We start from the raw sequence: 21259 nt of genomic DNA, 5'->3' as shown, positions 1-21259 counted from the left end.
GTATGCGCTTTGCTTTGACGTCTGCACGTAGCCAAGTAAACATCCCCGGCGTCCCCATACACTCCTGGGTAGGACTCAAGGGGTGCTTTAATGTCAAACAACTGTGTCACAGTGCTGTCGTTTGGTTTGAACAGTTAAGATATGAAATTGTATTTAAATGAGTAGAGGAAGCAGGAATAATAAGTGCAAAATAAACTTAAAGATATAAAGGTCAATAAAGACAGGCAACCCTGCCTAAGAGACCTAACATCATTCTATCCCCCACTTCTTCAACATACTTTATACTATTGTGCTGAATTTTTTGGTCATTTTATCATAGACAAACCTAAAAAAACGTTTTAAACAGTATTATTTTTAGAGGTGCTGGGACAAAGTTTAGGGGTCTAAAAATGGTCTTGAGACACCTATGCTCCATGGGTGTACACTCATCCTATGCAGAATATATATTAATTGTATTTACTGAGACATTTACTGTAATGAGCTCTACATGAAAACTAATTCACAAGTCAGTGTAGGTGGTCAATTAACACCTGGAAAGCCAATGCAGAAATATTTGATCTTAACTGTTAATGTCATTAAAATTGAAAACCACTAAGCCACGCGTCAAACTTAAGAATATCTAGAAATTGAACTTCTCCCAAGGGAAATTACATCAGCTAATGAGCACTCATTATGTGCAATAGTGAAATCTATTTGAATGAAACAGTCCCACACTAACTTTTAACTTCACGAAGGTCATGGTGTTCATCATTTGTTGAAAATAACTATTCTTCCAACCCAATTTTAGTCAGTATAGCCAGGCTAAATAACAGAAGCACTTGGGTCTAATTCGGTTTCGTTTAACAGCACCACAAACTACCTCCTCCAAAATGATCATGAAGTTAAATCACCACCATCACAGTTTCAAAATAAACTGAACGTTATAACAGTCGTGGTGGAGGATTTTGTTGCACAATTGTTGTATAAGAATAGATTTGTTTTCCTAAGTGTGTCTAATGAACTGGCAAGTGAGCGTATTTGTCTTTCAAATGAACTTGGCGTCTCATATGCACACTTTGTGACAGGGATTTAAGCAAACGTTGATACTGTATGTCTCTGTAGCTGCAAATCTGAGCTGAATGTTGATCGGGTTATGTTACGACACTCCACCAGCAGATGGAGTCCTGTAGTTTCTGGAACAGCGGGGAAACCAAAGAGCACAGCATGTCCCTGCAGAGGGGAGCATGTCAGGTCAGGACAGATGGGTGAGACATTTAAAGGCATCAGATATGTACGAATACAGAAAGTGGTCTGGCCCACAGGAGGTGGGACTAGCTTCTTCTAGGGGTATTTTTTTGTACTTTGAAGCCTCCCAACCTTTTTACATAATCATAAGATATATCTATTTACTAATTTCAATGTCCTTCCCATGTATTCTGCAGTAAATGAAAGAAAAAATGGTCGATATATTATAAGCATCCACTTTAACTTCTCGAAAGCTTAACAGCCAATAAAAGAAAACCTTATCTAGCACAGAAAAGGTTTCATTGTTAATACTTTTGCTACACCCATCCCACGTGAAAATGTGGCTACTCATTAAAACTGTTCTTGTGGACAGAGTGGGAGAGGCAGGGCAACTTCTGGACCCTAAGCTGTGGAGTGGGTGAGAAAGTAAGTAATGCCAGTTATGGGGGCTGCAGTTATAATGCAAATACTTGCTGTGCTTCTACCACGAAAAAAATAAAAAAATAAAAGAAACGTCTTTGCTTCTTCAGATATATTTATTTTCATTTCATTTACAAATAATAATGCAAAGATACAAAGACAGAAGCCTTCACACAAGAAAAATACATCAGGTACAGTTCAAACAGAAGTGTATTTCATCTTCAATACAGCACACATTTACAGCCAACTTGGATTCTTTTGGTCCGATTTAACAGTTAGAATAGAAAAACGCACAATTTTGAAGAAGGTTTGAACAAGTCATCTTTAAAGGGTTAGCTCAAAAAACTTGCCAAGCTGTGCTGCAGAATGCTAGATTTTGCATATTATACTGTATGAGCATGATGTTTCCTGTTGCCGTGAGTACACCACAGGAGCAGAGCGCACCCCTCTTCACGGCAATTAAATGCATTTGCAGTGTTTGGAATAGTATCACCGTACTCAGAAACAAAATACATTGTATAACATTTTAGCTGCCATTGTATGAGGCTTGAACCAGCACTGAACTGTCCTCAAAAATGCACACAAAGGATTCATAGCTGTGGGTGATCATACGTGACTATGACTCCGTTCTATCCTCCTGATTGAGCTTGAACAAAATTAATCTGTATATATCTCTCTCTCTATGTATATATACAGAGTGTGTTTCTGCTATTTCTTAGTCTACGTTATTTCTCAGAGAAAAATGTATATTGATATTTTCACTACAAAATAGTGTTTTACAGCAAATTTATAAAACATAAGCCAAAGTAAATACTCAATATAAAGTAAAATACAGTATGTCAAGATATTTTTGAAATTCACTACCATGCAGAAAGGAGATTCCCCATGCACTGGACAGGAAATATCAGTCATCTCTTCCAAGTTTAAAGTTATTCTGCAAGAATATCAGTAATTAGGTTCCATGTAAACAACGTGTTGATAGGTTTCGCAGTTTGGGCGTTAAACAGCAAAATAAAATGGAATATTTTGAGGAAGCGTTTCAGCAGTTAGAAGGATAAAATGTCTCTGCATTGTGTCGCGTATGGCTGTTTTGAACTTTGGTTCAACTACTGATTTAACACTTAAAGAAAAAGAAAAGAGGGACAAGGTACAGTGCTGAAGACGGATTTAGTACAAATCCAGTAAAATCTAAACAGTACCTATCATCTTAAAACAAAACCCTCTGGCATGTACTACAGCTGCTCATGGCACAGTACACTGGAAGGGGATTTTGCAGAATAAAAGCCTGTAAATTAAATAGAAAAGTGCTTTCAGGGCCTTGAAATGCATATAGTTGAGGTCCAAAAGAAATATAATCTTTAACTTCAAAACCCCATAAAACATAATATAGCATTTTATAATAATTCCATAACCGATTCACTGTTCTCATAATCTACACTGCGAGAGGTTCGTACATACGTAGTCCGCTATTCCAGATATTCCACTAAGCTGAAACATTTTTCGATAGAGAGAAACAAACATTGCTCTGTTGTAAACACTGGTCTGTAAACACCGGCAGACTACCAATGGATACCTGAACGTCGATGCATAAAAAGGTGGCAGTAACAGGTGACACGTCAGTCTGAGCTATCTACATGAGCACAGAAAAGAAGTTCAAAACGGTTACCAAAACAGAAAGAGGGCCCGCGAACACGTCGGGCTCATCAGAAAGTCTGGAGGTCCAGCAGAGAATATCGAGCCACAAAGACATATTGCAGCACAGTATTTCTCAGTGCATTTTTCTCACTTTGACATCATATCACATAAAGCATGAAAAACATCGTTGCTACCATATAGCAATATACAAAGCTAGTCTATAGATTTACCATGACATATTTCAACTGTGTGTGGGTGTCGCACAGAAAATAAGCACATACTGTAATATTGCGGTATAAAACATAGTACCAAACAACAGCTCGTACATGTGCAAGGCTGGTTATCATATATCCAATGCTTTCAGGCTTCACTTAGCAGATACGTAGCCTACACATGACGCTGAGTTAAAAAGAGACAAAGGACGATTTTAGTTAACAAGATAACAAAATGCTCAGACGAAAAAAAAACCCAAAACAAAACAAAACAAAAAAAACACACACAAAAAAGCCGGGCCCCTTTAAAGGAAGTAGAAAGCAAGCCATAAAAGGGGAGACGTGTCCGGAGATTCATGCAGTCACAGAATCATTAAAACAGAAATAACAACACCGCATCCAACACGATGCATCTAAAACATTAGAGTTTTTTTCTTTTCTTTTCTTTTTTTTTTTTTAAAGGAACATTACATTTTCAAGCTTAACAACTTAATTTCACTGTGTCGTCAGAAAACTTTTGTCTAACATTGTGCGAGGATACAGGTGAAATATGCTGGAGCAGGAGGACCTTGACACCAACAGACACAACGCTGTAGCTAAAGAAAAAGTAGTGTGGGATATTGATGGAACGTGGCTATATAGTGTCCTAGAAAAGTCTTCGCTCTTATTTCAAGAGCATTTTAGTATCAGCTTTTAACCTGCACTGCATTACAACCTGTATTCTGTAACTGACCTTTCAGGGGTTGATTGATCCCATCTGGCACATAACTGAATACGTTCTTCAGATATGAAATGCACTCATCTGAGAAATACCACTATTGTAGTATTGTAGTAACTATTTTGCTAATTAGTGGTTAATTCGAACTATTTTCCTACTTAGTTACTTTTACTCAAACCTACCGACCACCACTGTCCCAAAACTTAGGACGAATACGTCTCGTCAGTTGACGAGACGCTCACCGATTAAGTACAAACTCTGCTCTCTGAAATAGATAATCTGAATATAAGTTTTTAAAAAATAACCATAATTTTATATATTTTTTTTATATATATATTTCTCTCGTTTTTCTTTAACAAGAAGGCAATTTCAATGAAAGACAGGGCAAACAGGTCCAGTGCACGTAACAGTCACAGGCGGGTGGTGTTGGGTTTATAAACTCTCATAAGTCAGTGTTTTAAATAAATGCATAAAGTGCAACAATGACTAATTGGATTCAAATGTGAGTGGATTCAGAGGATACGTTACTGACACACACGGATTTCACAGAGCGACAGCGCGGCGGCGTACGAACGCGAAATAAAAGAGAAGGAGCGAACCGAAAAGAGGGCGCAGACAACACGAGCGCGACGGGGAAAACAACTAATCAGTGCGACCGTAGCGTCGGGGGAACGGAGTCGAATATAAAACTCAAAACGTCGCGTCGCATCTGCTCTGCGGGGAGGAGAGTTGCCAGGTGAAAGATATTTGGTCCTACAGGACGCGAAGGCTAAATATGAGAGGCAATGAGGATGACACAATGGCAACGAGACAGCTGTACAGATGTGACTTAAAATACATTCTCATTGCATCGACAATGCTGTTCTAGTGTAGAGGCAGTTCAACTGTCTGGAAAAATATATATATCTCAACTACGACGAGGTCACATCTTTGGGAGTAATCCAGGAGATTTTCTACGGCACGACACGCTCAATATGCGCCTCCTTCTCTCGACGTCTATCTCGTCTGAAAGATGCGAAAAAGTAACATGGCACCACCACTTGCGCAGTCCGCGAGAATCCCGCACGTCGGCCTCCTCTCAATCAGGGTTTGTTGTGTTTGTTTCGTTTTACAGTCCTAAATCGATCGCTGTAGTTTTGCATAGATACCGTTACGCAAAATCTAATCACATTCTGTACATGTAAAATATAAAACAAAACGCGCCTGTAAACATCTGTTTCATAACAAAGACCTCATTTATCCACTTAGGTTTGATAAATGAATACGAAAAAACAAAATGATATGGTAGTGACAATACTAGCATGTAGGCCAAACCACCTGTTATAACAGTAAAAATTACTTCATTGACATGTTTGTTTTTTTTTCTTTTTCCCTCATTTACATAATGGTCATCTTAGCATGAGAACCAGAATGCTAAACTATTAAGGCAAAACAAGTATGCACAGTGATTTGTGATTTCATGCATAACTGATGACTGCTATTTACTATGGTAAAATTCAAATTCAGCATTTCCTAAAAATAACGTAATGACTCATCGCCTCATCGGGGCTTCAATTACAGCTTGGCACGGAGGGAGGTTAAACTCGACAGGTGTTTCCTCTGAGTCATCTAGCTACTCCGTGTTAACGGACGTGTGGTGGGTATTCTCTAATTTGTCAAGGGTTCGCTCTGCAGACATAGTTGAGTCAGTCGTTGACGGGCAGTAAGTCACCAGGCTGTTTCGGGCCCTCATCCAATTTATTCTGATGAAGCTTGATGTATAGTTTGCAAAACGTCGTCACATAACCATGAGGATGATTTTACCAGATCGCATGTCGTCGTGTGGGTAAATGGGAAGCTGGCAGCAGTCTTCAAAAACATTTCAATGTGTTTTCCTACACTGATGTTTCTTTTTAAAAGCTCTTGTTTTTTTGGGGGGGTTTGATTGGGTTGCTTGGTGTGACATGTTTGCTCTGGAGCAGCACGCTCACAACATCTTCTCCTACTCGGAGACCGTCTCTCCACAGCCAGAGAGTTCACACACCTGTGCATGAGGGAGTCGGGCGGTCGGTTACAGCCGGTCGAGGCGGAAGGCGTCCTCTGTGGCGGGATCAGCGAGGACCATGTCCGGGTCGTTGAGCATGTGCAGGCCGTCGAGCGTCAGCGGGTCGATCTTCAGGTCGTCCAAGGGGAACTGGGAGTCGACGTCGAAGCTGACGTCTGTGGACAGTGAGCCTGTCAGGTCCTTGGGCAGGCTGGGTGGAGACTCTCCGCTCACTGAAGTGAGACAGCGAACAAGTAAATAAAAAAAAGATAAGTGAAAGATGAGGGCTGTAAAATGTGGTTAAATACACATTTAATACAGATTCAACTCTGGATCAACTACTTTGGTCCAATCTGAAATAGTATAAGAACTACTTTTAGATGGATTGAATTTAGCATGGAGAATCAAACTGAACTGATTTAATAATATTTACCTTCCTCCGACATAAATCTGGTCCAGAAAAGTTTACACTTCGTTCTCGTATTACTATAAGATGGGTTTTCTGAACAACTAACTAAGTAACTGGATACATTGTTCTGAAATTTGCTAAACACATTCATGTTCCCATCAGGGTGAACTGTTTATTTTCGTACGGCAACAACACTGGGTCAAAACGTCAATTCAATTTGTCCGTTTGTTTGTCTTGCGCTGAGTCTCTGCTTTCGGGGTTTAGCAAATTAGCAAATGTTAGCAGGCTGAACTAAGGTGACGGAAGCATGTCAACATAACGCACACTGCACCATGTTTGAACTGGGATTGTGAGCATGTCGGCGTGCTTTATTTAGGCATTTATCTCAAAGCACTGCCGTGCCTCAATCCAGGTTGACTCATTACAACGTCCACGTAACACAACACACCACAACCTCGTGAGGCTCTTAAGGTTTTAGGGCGTACGACCACTACAGTTTGGATCAGAGGCTTTGCTCTGGTCTGGGATTTCACAGCTCCTCACGTTAAAGTGTGGTTTCTACATTAATGAGCCACTCGCAGAATGACTCAAGAAGCCACGTGTCGAAACAGCACCTGTGAGAATGATGTTGGGGATGTTGCCATGGCTACTGTAGCCCAGCTGCTGCGAGTCCTGAAGGTTGCAATGGCCAGTCAAACCCATCATGAGCGCCTGGGAATAGTTCAGTGTGGAGGTCTGGTTGTACAGGCTGTCAGAGCTGATGGGGGTCTCAATCATGTTGAACTGCTCCAACTGGCAATCAGGAGAGAAAGAAGCGGGGTCACATCTATTTTCTGTTCCGACCGTATGGAATTTGAAGCTTTAAGAAAGAGAAACCGTACCTGTTGTGAGAGAGCACTGGCCTGAATGGACGGCAGCTGCTGGTCGTAGAAGTCTGCAAACACGCTGCCCAGTATGGAGTTATGCTGCAACAGCAAACAAGCCAGATCTGTTCATTTCCACTCAGGTTGAAACTCTGTGCGGGTCACTGCTAAGACACTGTTCACCGAGGATACGGACGTTATATATTTAACATAAAACATGGAACATGAAAAGGACACAATCAAAGCAATGATGACACCGGTACAACTAAGTGCTCAATATCACCTAAGGCATCAGGAAATGTCATTTGTTGAAGATGAGGTCCACCGGCCACTTCATTAGGTACACTAGTGAAAACGAATGGCTTCTAATACAACTATCCTGCAATAAATCTTCTTTCAGGAGTCAGGACAGCTATAAACTCCAGTTATTGTTGAAACTGCATTTGTGGTGCTGTGAACTGGACTGAATGAAACCATAAAGTGTTTCTGTTTTTTAGCCCAACCCATTGACTACAACGGAGCGGAAAAAATAACAGAAATGTGAATCGTACAGCGCGATACAATTCAGTGGTACAGTAAACCACGGCCTGAAGACAGCTGAATGAACAGCTCAGTTCATTAAACAAATGCTGAATCCTATGACCTTTATTAAGTTACTGACCGTACCTAATGAACTGGCTAATGAGCGCATTCACTGTCTTGTCTTATTATTGCAGCAGTGACATGTGTACGGAACAATTATTGTTAAACGCAGTTTATGTGTGTGCTGACAATACAGGGAGTATTAATCATACATGCGATTTATTAGCAGCCATTTTTATTCAGATTTCTATATTCTAAATGTTTTACTCTGAATGCTTATAAGTAGCAACTATCAGGACCAATTAGGCAGCAGATTGCCTGCCTCAGAATCATTTTAAATTATATGAAAAAAAGATAAATAGTATTTAACTGAAATTAAAGAATGACAAAAAATGAATGGATAAATTAGTAATAATAATAAAAATAAATAAGAATAAAAGTGCTTTGTCTCCATAAGACTGATAGACACCTGAAGAATGTCAAGGATCAGCCAGCTAAAGATAAGCAAAGGGACAGGTTACTTCCAAAGCGGAGCTCTTTCCACGTGAGCTTTCTCTGCAGCCTTCTGGTCTCGGTGTTTGAATTAACACAAATCCAAATGGAGAGCAACACACGCGCAATCAAGGGAATCATTGAAAATATAATCCCCTTTGAGACTCTATTCCCCCTCCACTGACTCCTCTAGCGCAAACTGATTCTCTTGAAGTTTCTCATTTGAATGTCCTCATTGAACCAGCAACACAAATACTCCTGTTTCATTGTGGCCTCCTAATGTATAAGTAATTGGATCATATTCTCAGCCCGTGCTCCTCCTAGATCAAAACCAAATTATCTGTGTGTGCAGCAGATGTCCCCACAGGGCAGAGCACGACAAACAGAACGTGCGGCCTGTCAGTTGTGGTTTAGCCTGAGGATAACCTCAGGACTACGAGTGAGCCACTTCAGCGGGGGAAAGAACCGAGCTGGGTGAGCAAACAGCAATACAAACATGTAGAAATGTGCACACACAACCTTTTATCGCTCACCACATGTATCTTTATCTGCGTCTCAAACACACAAAAGGGAGAAGCAAATGCATGTTTGAAATTAAATTACTGAATCTAAATTACATTTTTAGAAAAAAAAAAACTATTTGGGAGCAATGAACGATTAACAGTACGAAGACTTTCATCCCGCAAACGCGCACGCTGACTCTAACACAGATTAACAACCTGGATTTTCATGTTTGCCTTGGGTGTGTTGAGTTTATCTTAAAGCGCCGCCCTTGCGAGCAAGGTCTCAGTTGGTCGAGATTCAGCAACGGGAATAATGAGCAGATTCTGCTCAGATGAATCACTTGACGCTCAAATAATCTCCGCAGCTGGAGCGAAAACCACAATGAACACAGAGCTCTGACGAACACACAAAAAACTCCAGTTCGTGGCCTGATGTAGCAAAACTGGGAAAGGTAACAGTGGAGATGCAATGCAAATACCACAAAAAGCAGCAAGAGGAGGAAGGTCAGGGACACAGCTACATCACAACACATCGATGACACTGAGAGCTTGAAGAGGCTGGAGGTCAGATCTGGGCAAAGCTACATCACATTATAAGTTGGTGTAACATCGTGCTGGGGGTAAACGGATGTTCTGTTTGACTCATTTCCATTGTATTCATTGTGTTTTCACAACTACTAAAAATAAGTGGGGGAAACTCACAGGGGACAGAACGTTAAAGCATTAGCTGTGAAAAGTTGCACTGTGTGACATAGTGTTGCAAATGAATGACTTGGCTGTGTTGTATATTTGTAAAAGCAAAGCAAGTAATTTAGTAAATAGGTAAATTAATAACTATATAACTTACAAAATGTGATTTTGTGTCAAAATTAAATGGACTTTTTTTTTTTTTTTTTGCCCAGATCTGCTTTAATCTACAAAAACAAAAGCCGCAGCGCTCGGACAGCCACTTCTTGGCAACGATAACCACAGAACTACGATGCAAGGGACGGTGACTTTTATACAGAGTGAGGCAGCAGCTCGTTGGTTCCCGCGCCCTTACTTGAGGCGAGCCTCCAGGTGAGAAGCCTTGATTGGAGACGGGAGAGGTCGGAGACTGATTGGCAGAGGACCCGACCCTACTGCGGTACTGTTGGAGGGAGGAGGCCTGATGCGAGAGGATACATTTGAGTTATTCACAGTGGAGCCCGTGCGTTCGCTGCTGAACACGGAGCTCTGATAAACGCGCTCGGGGCGCTTGTCTAGAAGTAGCAGACGGCAGAGGAAGCGTAGAAATTCTGACTCACTGTCCCTCTAATGGTTCCATCATTCCAGCGTATTAATGCGAAATGCTGAAATACAGTTACAGTATTATTGACAGTATGTGCAGGAAAGTGAGCAGTACTACATGTCACAAGAGGGCACTAAGAATACAGATATATAAAAAAAAAAGATGTGGGAGAAGACTACAGGGGATTAATTACGAAAAATGCTGCCGGCAATTGAAAAAAAAAAAAAAACCCTGATCTGAGAGAACCAACGATGCTTTCTTTTCTGTCTTATTTTTCGTCTGCTTAGCCGACGAATTCAAAGAGCGAACATCTACGGAGGCACGAAACAAAGCAAATGAAAGTTAAATTATATTGTGATCACAGAATCAAACTTAATACAGCTATGGAGAGAAAAGAAGAAGCAAGGAACAGATTAAAATCAAATTGTTCAGACTTGAATCAGATTTAAGGTGCAGATGATGCGTTATCACTCATATCAAAAAAGAAACATAAAACAGTAAAATATTGGTAGCGTGAGACAGTGATAGAGAAGTTCGGGGTCACATATGAAGTACCTGGAGTAAACTGAAACCGTATTCTGTACCGATGCCACTGCAGCTGCTGGTTGCACAGCTAAAACCGACTGACGAAAACATCTCCGGCAGCGAAGCAGCGCACGAAATCAAACCATAGATGAGTTTCTCCCTCATGTTTTATTAACGCGCGGTCATGTCTGAGCTCCCGTCCTACCGAGCTTCCTCGCTGTGTTCCCTTGACCCCGCACCGCAAAGTCTTTCACTGAGATGATTGAAAAGTAGGCCACTTCATTTCTGCAGTAATCCAAACACAGTCCCACTGCAACAGAAGTAGAGCAGCGAGAGCCAAGATCTGAAGGACGAGCAGCGCCGCACAAAAGCCTTCAGATTCCTTCATGTTTTGCAGATTTTTGTTGTGCTTCTATTTTATGCATGTATCATTAATATTTTTTTTTTTTGTCTTTACTCGACTGTGAGAAGCGCACGGCAAATTTGAATAGATTTTAAATAACACAGGGAGCACAACCGCACTGTTGCATACACACTTAATACGCAGTTCTGTTCTTTTTTGTCTTTTTGATGCGAGACACCAAATATAAATCCAATAAGTCAACGTGGCAGAGTGCGAACCGAGTGTGATGCCGACTCGTTAATGCCGTCCTCTTCGGGGACGGCGCTGACCGGCCAAGAGGAGGCGTTTATAGGTGCGTGGCTGTCAAAACGCGCAACACAGAGACGTGACGCAGGCTCACCGTGTTCATGTCCACGGTCATGTTGGTTTGCGAGGACGTCTGGTTGTCTGACGTGGAGCAGGGGGTCATGGAGGTCGGCAGCTGGACCAGACCTGTATGCTGGAAAATGAGAAGCGGAGCCATAAACGGACATGTAATCTTTAAGCGCTGCTGCGGGGTTTCTGATAGTATCAAGTATCAGTACCAAGAATTGCTTGTATTGTATTTTACTGCTGCTTTTATGAATAGTAAAAATTTATTTTCCAGCCATTTAGGGTTATAATTCGCACATTTATTAAATGATGTTGTGAATACTCTTAACTGTATTAAGGGTGTAAGACCCTGCCATCTTTGCTGTTTATTGCTGTTTCTATAAATCAGAACAAGTCTCCACCAGTTCTCTTTTTTCCCCTCAGGATGTGAAGGACTTAATTGATCTAATACTTTCCTGAGAGGAAGGGCGTAGTGCTGCATTTGGGTGTAACATCTTAACGAACGCTTAAGAAGTTTCAGTTTCTCTGCTTGAACCTTGCACACAGCACAATCTGCGACAGGGAGCATTATGTGCTCTGACTACAACTCGATAAGAACCCTCTCAACGAAAAAACAAAGTGATGACAGAATAATACTGATAATGACAATGATGCAGCGTGCTGGTATTTTAGTTCCATTAACCCCTTACAGCCACAGCCTACACTCACGAAAGGACACGTCAGCATGATTTTATTTGATCTCAGATGTCTTGCAGATTTGCTCTGACTGCATCTGGATGCTTTCCTACCCAGTAACAGTCCTGACAGCTGCAGACAGATGTTAAGATCTCAGTCCAACTGAAATCCCGGTTAATTGTTAGTTTTCTGAACGTTTTGTATGTGGAAAGAAATAAAAAAAAGGTCTATGGGCCAAAACCACAATTTAATGGAATTTAATGACTACAATTGCTGTCCTTGAAGCAGCTTTTATTTATTTATTTATTTATTTGAAAAGCTGTACAGCATCTATAACTCATTCTTACAGAGCCACCATTAGGGTTAATAACATACTTGAAATAAATTTGTTAGGATTCAGGTTGGACTTTATTTCACACAAATGTTAACATTTGGTTTCTAATTCGATTATTTTCTGTGTACAACAGCTATGATTGATAACATTATTCACAAAAGAATGCATAAATATTAGACCAAGGAAAAAAAAAAATCACGACGAGCACCGACGAGAGAGGAAGAGGAGCTTGAACTGTAAAACTAAAATGGACAATCATGCATCTGCAAAGGAAAACACTGGCCTCACTCACAGCAGATATCAGAGCATTTATGACACGGGTGTTTATTTACTTAATGCACCAGTATCATACTGTAGGCAGCAACAGGTCAACCTCAGCTAAAGAGCTTAGAGACGGAGTTATTTGCGCAACCACGAGGAACGGCTAGCTTTTCAGTGCAAATACGATTATTTAAAGTGTAACGCGTTTAAGTGAGTCAGCCCAGACCAAAGACTAGGAAGAGGGATGAGGAGTCCTATGGAGGATTTAAATGATGTCACAGTGAAGCTGGTGGAGTTTGAGGAAGAGCCGCAGGGGAAAGAGGAGACGACGGAGAGGAAATGTGAGCAAAGCTGCACAGAAACGTGGAGAAGACACAGGTGACAGAGAGAGACAGAGGCAGTGGTTTTTAACATCCACTTGTGCTCAGGTCACCCATTAAAAAAGAAGCCTCGCTCTCTGCACCGAACAAACTTATATTGAATTGATTTTAAAACTGTTTATAAAACGTCTGGCCGAGCTTTGTGGAACCTTTCCTGTTTAGCTTGAAGTTGCCTAGCGCTGCAAACGGCCTGTAACCTGAGGCTAAGGGACCTTGTTTTATGATGTAAAGTAATGTCAATATACTTTTGACATGTTATCACGATAGAAAGACGATAACCTGCTCACATGCTGCCGTTACCTTTTATTGGACGTAGAAAATTCCTCATTAGTTAATGCATATTTCATTTTGAACTCTTCACGCCGAGTTAAAATCAGCACACGGGATGAAAAATAAATGAGCGTGAGTCGGCCGCTGAGGTTGCCGCGTAACGGGAACTCACTTGCTGGTTCTGGTGGTTCTGGGACGACGGCTGCTGGCTGAAGAAGGCATACTGGGACAGCTGCTGCTCTAGGTTCATGGCATTGATGGCCGCCTGCGATGAGGTGAGGGACCACTCCTTTATTACCAAAACATCAATCTCAATATCATCACTTAGCTAAGGAGAATATTATTGTACACCTATCTAATGAAAAAAGACTTACTCCTGAGTATCAATAACTTCTTAACCCTTCTTAACGATAATGAGGCATGGTTGATTTTCTGGGCCGTACCTGAGAGAGAGTTAGAGGTGGAGATGTTGGGGAGAGCTGCAGGTTCTGGTGCTGGTGGGAGTCTCCCGCATTCAGGATGAGAGGAACCATGTTGTCCTGCCCAAGCTGTATTTCCATGGTTACTGTGGGCTGAGAGTTGTTCACTCCTGTCCAGCACGCAAAAAACGAGCACGAGGAAACAGTCTCCTTAAATCACCGGGCTGCAAAGTCATTTCAGTCCTACGTGGAAGTGGTCTGCGTTCTCACCTTGCGTGTTACCCAGAGCCTGTGTGCTGTTCGAGGAGCCGAACGAAGCGGCGGTCGCGTCGTCCGAGTCGAGCGGGGTGGGCAGCGGAGGAGGGAACTGGATGTTGGTCAGGTCAGGAAGAGAACCGCCAGTGTTGTGCGCTGCTGGTTTGAGTGAAGTGGTCAACTGCTGGTCCGAGGACGGGAATATGCTGCGGAGAACAGACGGGCAGACGAGCTCAGTGCACTAAATGACGAAGGCACAGAACCACAAACACTCACCAGCTTATGCAGATTACTTGGAAATGTTTTCCAGGACATACAAACTCCACAGCTATTTGGACTCCATGCAGTTGGCCTATGCAAATATTGTGTCTCCAAGCTCTTATTACCCTGGCAGCTGAAATACTAAATGAGCATTATGTTTGACTACAGTCAGATTGCTTTCATTTATTCGTATTTGTTCATTGGATGCGTGTAAATATGCACTTCATTTAAACTGTCTTTCTGTATTTAAACACCATTTTGTAGGAGTGGAGCCAGAGCGGTAATATTCATACAGAATCAACATTTCACAGTGTTAATGTTACATAATTATATCCTCAGGCAAAGCGCTACAGAAGATAAACCAGTAAAATACTCACTGGATCCCGGGAACTTTGCAGGGCTTGGATCTTGAAATGTTCTAAAGACAAAAAAAAAAAAAAGACAGCTACAATATTTGGTGATCCACAGAGAGGGCTGAAAGAAAATATTCATGCGAGCCTCTACCTTTTTGCATTCCCAGTTCTGTTTTTGTCCATCTTCATCAACCTCTTGTTTGATTGCTTCAGACCCTGGTACGCTGAGTAGGAGAACTGGAGAGACGGAGAAAACAAAATCTCCTCAGTCTCCTGGGGCTACAGACCTCCAGCCTGTTTGAGCTTATAATAACTGGGGCCCACGTGTCTTTGTTTAATGTAATCAAATCATATTTAAATGCAGAAAAACAGTGACATCGGACAAGTGAAAAATAACGGCTTAAAAACCACAAAACTGTCTCCAAGGTGACACGTACACATTCAACCCGAGCGTTTCTGAAATGAAAATGAAGCGCCACACACGGCCATTAGCAGTAAAAACCATTGGACACTTGAATGCACCCCATCTTCACAGCAATCAATGTCCCTCCTCTGCCTTCAAAGACACATTCAGACCCTTTCATCATACACTGGAGGGCACTCGACTGAACGGTCGGGAGAAGGCAACGAAAATAATCTGATTTACAACAAAACAGCGCAGCCGCCGCCACCTGCCGCAGACCGCGATAAAACAGCAGATTAAGAACTACGGCCGACCATTTTAAAGCAGAGCTAACAGCTCATTTTAAACAGTCGGCGTCAGCGTTTCTCCCTTTAACTCCACACCTCTTGTTTAATATGTGACACATGATGTTGATGTTGACGCGCGTCTGATCTATACCTCGTTTTGGCTGGAGCTCCTGTGATCCTCCGGTGAAGGAGGCCTGCTGGGCAGGAGTTAGTGTGCTCTGATGTAGTGCTGAGTCAGAGTTCGTCCTGTGAGACAAGAATTTAAAAATCACACAGTGCAACCTATACAAAAACATGCCACACAAATACTAGGGAGGAAAATACATAACCACACGCTTTTAAAACAAGTGCATTTTGAGCAAATATTTGGGCTTGAGCTGCAATAACCTGCACACTTCATCTACAATATTAGCAGAATGTCAATAGATTTTTTTCAAAGAGCTTCTCTAAATAGAAAAACACACCCACTCATTTGGCACATCATGTCATGAGCAAAGGTTCAGGGTTTTAGTTGTTGAGTCTTACACTTTTTTTTTTTTGCGATGATTTGGAAATTTTGAGCAACTATGTCACTGACTCTGTGGAATAACAGATAAAATAATAAATACAGTGCAATAGTCATTTTAATTTTAATAGTCACCTCCGTACGATCATAATTCAGAGGAAAGTCGCATGAGTGATTTTTTTTTTTTTAGGGACACCAATATAAAAAGTCATGCAGAGACAGTGTTTGGCCATCAGAGCCCGCCTTACCTCCTCCAACTCGTATCAGGTGGCGGCGACAGATACACTGAGCCATATGGACAGCTGTCAATGTGAGATCGCAGGTTAAGGAAATACAGCTGGAGGCTGAAACTCTCGCCTGTGAGTTCTTCAAACGCGCGAGGATACGATAAAAAAGCGCCACGCTGGTGGCGAGTCGAACAGAAACAGCGTGTGATTTAAGGGCGCGGAGCCTCGCACAGTCTGATATTTGTCAGAGCTCAGTTGGCATTAATGACTGGCTCATTTGTGCAAGCTGCTAATGCAGATCTGCTAACGAAAACTTTCAGAATTTAACAGGCTGTTGTATTTTGCCATCATGGATAAAACTAAAGATTCTTCCGCCACATAAACAACACAGCTATTACTCCCATTTCAATAATTATCCTTCACTGTAGGGTATGTTTTATTATAACACTATCAACTACCATGTAGCCAAGGAAACACAAATTTAAGTCACTATCACAATACTAAGATAACCAAGAAAACTGTAAAACTATTTGGAAATTGGGATTAATTGATAGATCCCCTTGTTTTGCTGAAGACTAATGACAGTGAAGCCCTTTGCACAGGTGTTCTCACTCGTGTGGCCTCATTAGGCGTTTTCTCAGATCTGTGTGGGTGTGCGCTCTATTAACATCTCCACAACGCTAACATTCACGCTGTCGCCCCTGTTAGTGAGGGAAAGCTGCTGACACCGTGTTATCACCAGGCCCGACTCCGCCCTCAAAGGCTCTAACGGGCTGAGTTATTTTAAAACACCCCTGAGTGCAGGCTGGACAACGTTCTGCCATTAAGACGGCGCAATAACTAATTACAAACGGCCGAGCCGCGCACTCTGAGTTTAAACGAGACTCAGACCTCGGACACGCGCCGAGCCGTATGCAGCGTGCACAGCATACAGGAGATGAAACCGAACACCAGCAAACCTCAGTGTCTACGCAGTAAATAAAGGATATCTGACGCCCGTGTTTGTCAATAGCGGGTTTTCGGTGCGGTGACGTGATGCGGTTCCGGTCCCGGTAGACCCTGTCCACCAGCCCGTGGTGTCGCGTCGATCTGTTCGCGTCGAGCCCTGAATTCTGGAAAAAAAAAGGGGAAGAAAGGGAAACTTTTAATGAACTGCTCAGACTGTGAATATTTCGTCTGTCAGTCTGGAGCGCTAGTAAGTCGCGAATACGCCACGTCATTCTCAAACTGTGAAGTCATTCATTTACAAAAGAGTCGCAGCAGCCGCCGCGGGCTGAGGTTGTCTGCACTTTAAAATCTGGCCACGGTTACGCTCGTCTTGGCTGGCAGAGGATAAACTTGTCTTCTGAGAATGTGCTGCATGATACCAGGGGTAGACGTTTATGAGGGTCAGGGCAAAAAAAGACAAAAGAGGAATGGAAGTCACAAGTGAAACTGAAATACTGAGGTGTTTCGCCTCCTCCGTGTTCTTAAATGAAAAATTCACTCACCGTGTTGTGTGGATATATATATATATATATTTTAAACCCCAGAAGTCAGAAATGCTTTCTCTGGGAAAAAAAAAAAAAAACCTCCTTCCACAGAAAACACGGCCTGTTTACTTCCAGTGTATTACGGCACAGCTTTAACAGCAAGATTGATATGTTGTGTTGGGAACTAGTTTACAGTTGTTGCTGAATTCTCCTTCTCCAGACTGTGGATGCAAAATACTGTGCACTGTACTACAACAAGCAGACGCCTAACATAAACTGTGGCTTGGTATATTTACTCTGCTCCTTCTGCTTATATACTGTTTACATAAGTGACACACACAAGGTACAGTATGCCACTTACTCTGCAGCAGGAGATTTTGTTTTAGGAAACAAGTAAAAAAATAAAACAACAATATTATAGGATATTATGAGGCATACAAATGAAACAATTTTGGATGATGACGAGAAAATGTTAGTACAAATGAAATACGGTATCAGCTGCTTACCTGAAAAGTCATGTCGACGGTGCTGTTTCCGATCTGATTGACGTTGGGCAGAGATCCCCCGTAGTACTGCCCGCGGTTCTGACCCAGCTGCAAATACTTTGTCTTCTGCAACTGTAACTGCAAGAACAACATTGGTTAAGTGGAGACAATAAAGGGAGCTTTAGAAAAGAAATCAGTGAGTTTCTCAGTTGTAAGAAGCTCGTGCTCCAGTGCCAGCAGAACAATAAACGGGCTACAAACACACAACGGGGCCTAAAACTACAGGACCGGGGCGGCAACAGTTAACGGTGACATTCTGAACGTTATTTCCCCCTAACATTTAAAGCCAGACACCGAAGAAGATACACCTCGTGATTGTGTGATTGCGGTGTATAGATGACAACACTGATAGGGCGATGTTTATTTATATTTCCTTCACTTAGCACCTCAACAGTTTGAGGTGCTAAAATGAAGATAGGCATTTGCTCGTTGTAAAGACTGACAAAGGGTGTTGTATTCTGCTTTGTTAGCCGTAGTCCTCACAATAGTCAGTTTTATAAAGGTGATCATGTGGGGATTTAAGAATATAAGGTGGATAATTCATTATCACATTTCCATAACCAAACCCTCTAAAGCCTTACAACGGCTTCTAAACAACTTCCCTTTCCATTTCGCATTAGACAACCCATAACCGGTCAATTAAACCATCTCATTCAAGCCCACTGGTCACTGTTGGCAAGGCAGAAAATCTAATAATAACAATTACTATGCCTGCATCACCGGGGGTATTTTGACAAGCCTCCAATTCAGATATTATTTCTCGAACCACGCGAATAGCAACTCCGCTGTGAAGGATTACATATTGTAACATCACAGGATCAAGAAGACCAAGTCTCTCAAAGCAGAGAGTTACAGGGAGAACGGAAAGAGGGAGAAAATTCAAGTGACACTGGAGGGGAGTGGGAGGCGACGGGGTGAAGAGGGTGAAACTCTAAACCCGAGGCCCACTTCCTACAGGTCTAAGTTGGGCTCAGACAAGAGCCCCTTCACATTTACAGTCACAAAACTACAAAAAGAACGAGACGACAGACGTTCAGTCAAGACTGACTGACCTGACCCTAGGATTTTAATAACATTAGTTATAATAATTCTCATGCAATACATCCTCTAATCAGGTTGATGGAAACTGAAAAAAGCCATTACAATTTTTTTTTTTGTCATTGTCAAAATCGGGAACAAAATCCAGACATCTGATTAAGCTTCATGAATGCAACATTTTATTTTTACAGCAGACACGACGACTCGTCTCTGCAGGAAAAGCGCAGGTGTTACTAATAGCATTAACAATGACTCTTCGTGTTCCGGTGTCCTATCGGGACATTCCAGCGCGCTACTGATGCACGCAACCATGCCCAGAACATACTCATTTTCTGACTTTTAGTTTTTATTCTAACGTGGCAAGTCAAACAAAGCCCATGAGAGTAGCTGCTTTTCTTATTTTTTAAGATACACCACAGGCTACATCTGAATTTACTCTTGACGCAGAGACTAAATAAATAGATTCGGCTACAACGCAAATGATCCAGTGGGAACTCTGTATCATACTAGAGCCAGAGGTATACGCTCACTCGCCATTTCATTCGGCACAATAGTGAAAATGAGTGCATTCTAATATTTAACAGTCCTGCGCTAAATCTTAGTGTGAGAGTTATTGATTCTCCCGGTGAGCTGCTTGTAGTACTACTGAACTGCGTTGTGCCACCCATGTTTCTTTATATAAATTGATAGCTGCATCCTCCAGAACGATGGAACAGTTGAATCAGTGCTGGAACAGTTGGTGCCGTTTCAACATAAACCAAAGACGACAAAACAGCCACGAAGGAGAATCTGGTGCAGGGGTTTTTATATATGAGGACGCACTCGTTTCCACTGGTGTAGCCTTGTAGGTGCGTTGTGATATATCTTCCACATGCGCTGCTCCTCTTCTAATCTACTGCCAGATGCAGCGTCCATCCTGCTCGGGTCTCTGCTGAAATCCTGCCTCCTCCATAGGATTTAGTGTTTTTGGAGGCCTGGATTGTGTATGTGGCTTAAACTCCACATAATCTGCTGGCCTTCATCTTTGGTGCAAATATCAAACGAGAGCACACAGGCCTGGAGACCTGTCAGACAAGTTCGCGAAGCACCCAAACCCCACATCACAAACACGCACAACGCACGAGCCGCGGTCGGTCCGATAACGCAAAACGTGCGCTTATTTCTATTTTGGTGTTGAACGCGGTAATTGTATCTCATCTGCGAGCACGAGACGACGAGAAAATCCGAGCTGCAGTTGTGCGCGCGCTGTCAGACGAGGCACGCACGCCCCTTCGCTTTGCACTGGCGTGGGACAAAAAAAATAAATAAATTGCAATAACTTTTTTCTTTTTTTTCTTTTTTTTTTTTTTTTAGGACGAGGCTTCCCGTCGTCCACATTGACATTTCAGGACCGGAGCCTCCCGCGAGCTCTGGTCGTTGTCAGTGTCTGGAGAAAGACGCAGCAGCTGGCAGGAAGCGTCGTTTGTTATTGTTTACCTACTCTGCCCTGGCTGCGTGCCGCCGCCGCCGCCGCGGTACGACCGCACATCTGACAGCTCGCCGAAAACAAACCGAGAAGAGCAAGGAGAAACGGCAAGAGCCGGTGTCGTTACCCTCGCCGCCCGCGTAATGCTGAGGTCTTTCATCACTTCTTCAAACGCCGCCGTCTCCTCCGCCTGCTTCTGGTTATGTAAAGCGATTTTCTCGCTGAATTTCCGCGGATTGTTCGAAGTCGCCATGTTTCGCTCTTCTGCTCCGTTTTTCCTTCAATGGTCAGTGTCAAGTAGAGCGGAGGGAGGACGCGCCGCTTCCGGTTACAGATGGCCACACGACAGAGAGTAAGTGCGGGTTAAAGTAACAGGTTTTTGTCCACATGGAGGCAAAAAAAAAATAAATAAATAAAATAAAAAACTAAGGCTTATGGAGTGGTTAAAACTCCAGCTACTCTTGAAGTATATGGAACCATTTTAATAGATAAAAAGGCTCACGGAGTCACTACACTGG

At 42.3% G+C, this 21259-nt stretch overlaps 1 protein-coding gene across 7 annotated transcripts; it reads right to left on the bottom strand.

Annotated features, from left to right (window-relative positions):
• Nucleotides 1–1741: 1741 nt before the first annotated feature.
• On the bottom strand, nucleotides 1742–21010 carry crtc1a (CREB regulated transcription coactivator 1a). 7 transcript variants are annotated; one of them, XM_047589019.1, is made up of 15 exons: nucleotides 20869–21010; nucleotides 18200–18316; nucleotides 17211–17333; nucleotides 16243–16304; nucleotides 15641–15735; nucleotides 14951–15036; nucleotides 14824–14864; nucleotides 14201–14391; nucleotides 13955–14100; nucleotides 13684–13800; nucleotides 11620–11718; nucleotides 10124–10228; nucleotides 7523–7606; nucleotides 7256–7433; nucleotides 1742–6465 (listed from the first exon to the last, which is right to left on the bottom strand). In XM_047589019.1, exons 1-15 carry the CDS (start codon nucleotides 20992–20994, stop codon nucleotides 6260–6262), a joined length of 1776 nt encoding a protein of 591 aa, XP_047444975.1. In that variant the 5' UTR covers nucleotides 20995–21010; the 3' UTR covers nucleotides 1742–6259. The 7 variants fall into 7 exon arrangements, with proteins under 7 accessions (XP_047444975.1, XP_047444977.1, XP_047444976.1 ...); XM_047589021.1 differs by having other exon boundaries at nucleotides 13684–13776; XM_047589020.1 differs by having other exon boundaries at nucleotides 18200–18310; nucleotides 20869–21005.
• Between the last annotated feature and the right edge of the window lie 249 nt (nucleotides 21011–21259).

The sequence above is a fragment of the Mugil cephalus genome, chromosome 7 (assembly GCF_022458985.1).
Source record: "Mugil cephalus isolate CIBA_MC_2020 chromosome 7, CIBA_Mcephalus_1.1, whole genome shotgun sequence".
Classification (NCBI taxonomy): Eukaryota; Metazoa; Chordata; class Actinopteri; order Mugiliformes; family Mugilidae; genus Mugil; species Mugil cephalus.
This window is presented reverse-complemented; position numbering and strand designations above follow the sequence as displayed.

Excerpts from the sequence above, each read along its gene's own strand:
- crtc1a (XM_047589019.1), bottom strand. The coding sequence starts at position 20,994 with ATGGCGACTTCGAACAATCCGCGGAAATTCAGCGAGAAAATCGCTTTA. Across the intron at positions 14,865-14,950 it reads AGAACTGGGAATGCAAAAAG|AACATTTCAAGATCCAAGCC; the intron begins GTAGAGGCTCGC and ends TTTTGTCTTTAG. Across the intron at positions 7,434-7,522 it reads CCAGTGCTCTCTCACAACAG|TTGGAGCAGTTCAACATGAT; the intron begins GTACGGTTTCTC and ends CCTGATTGCCAG.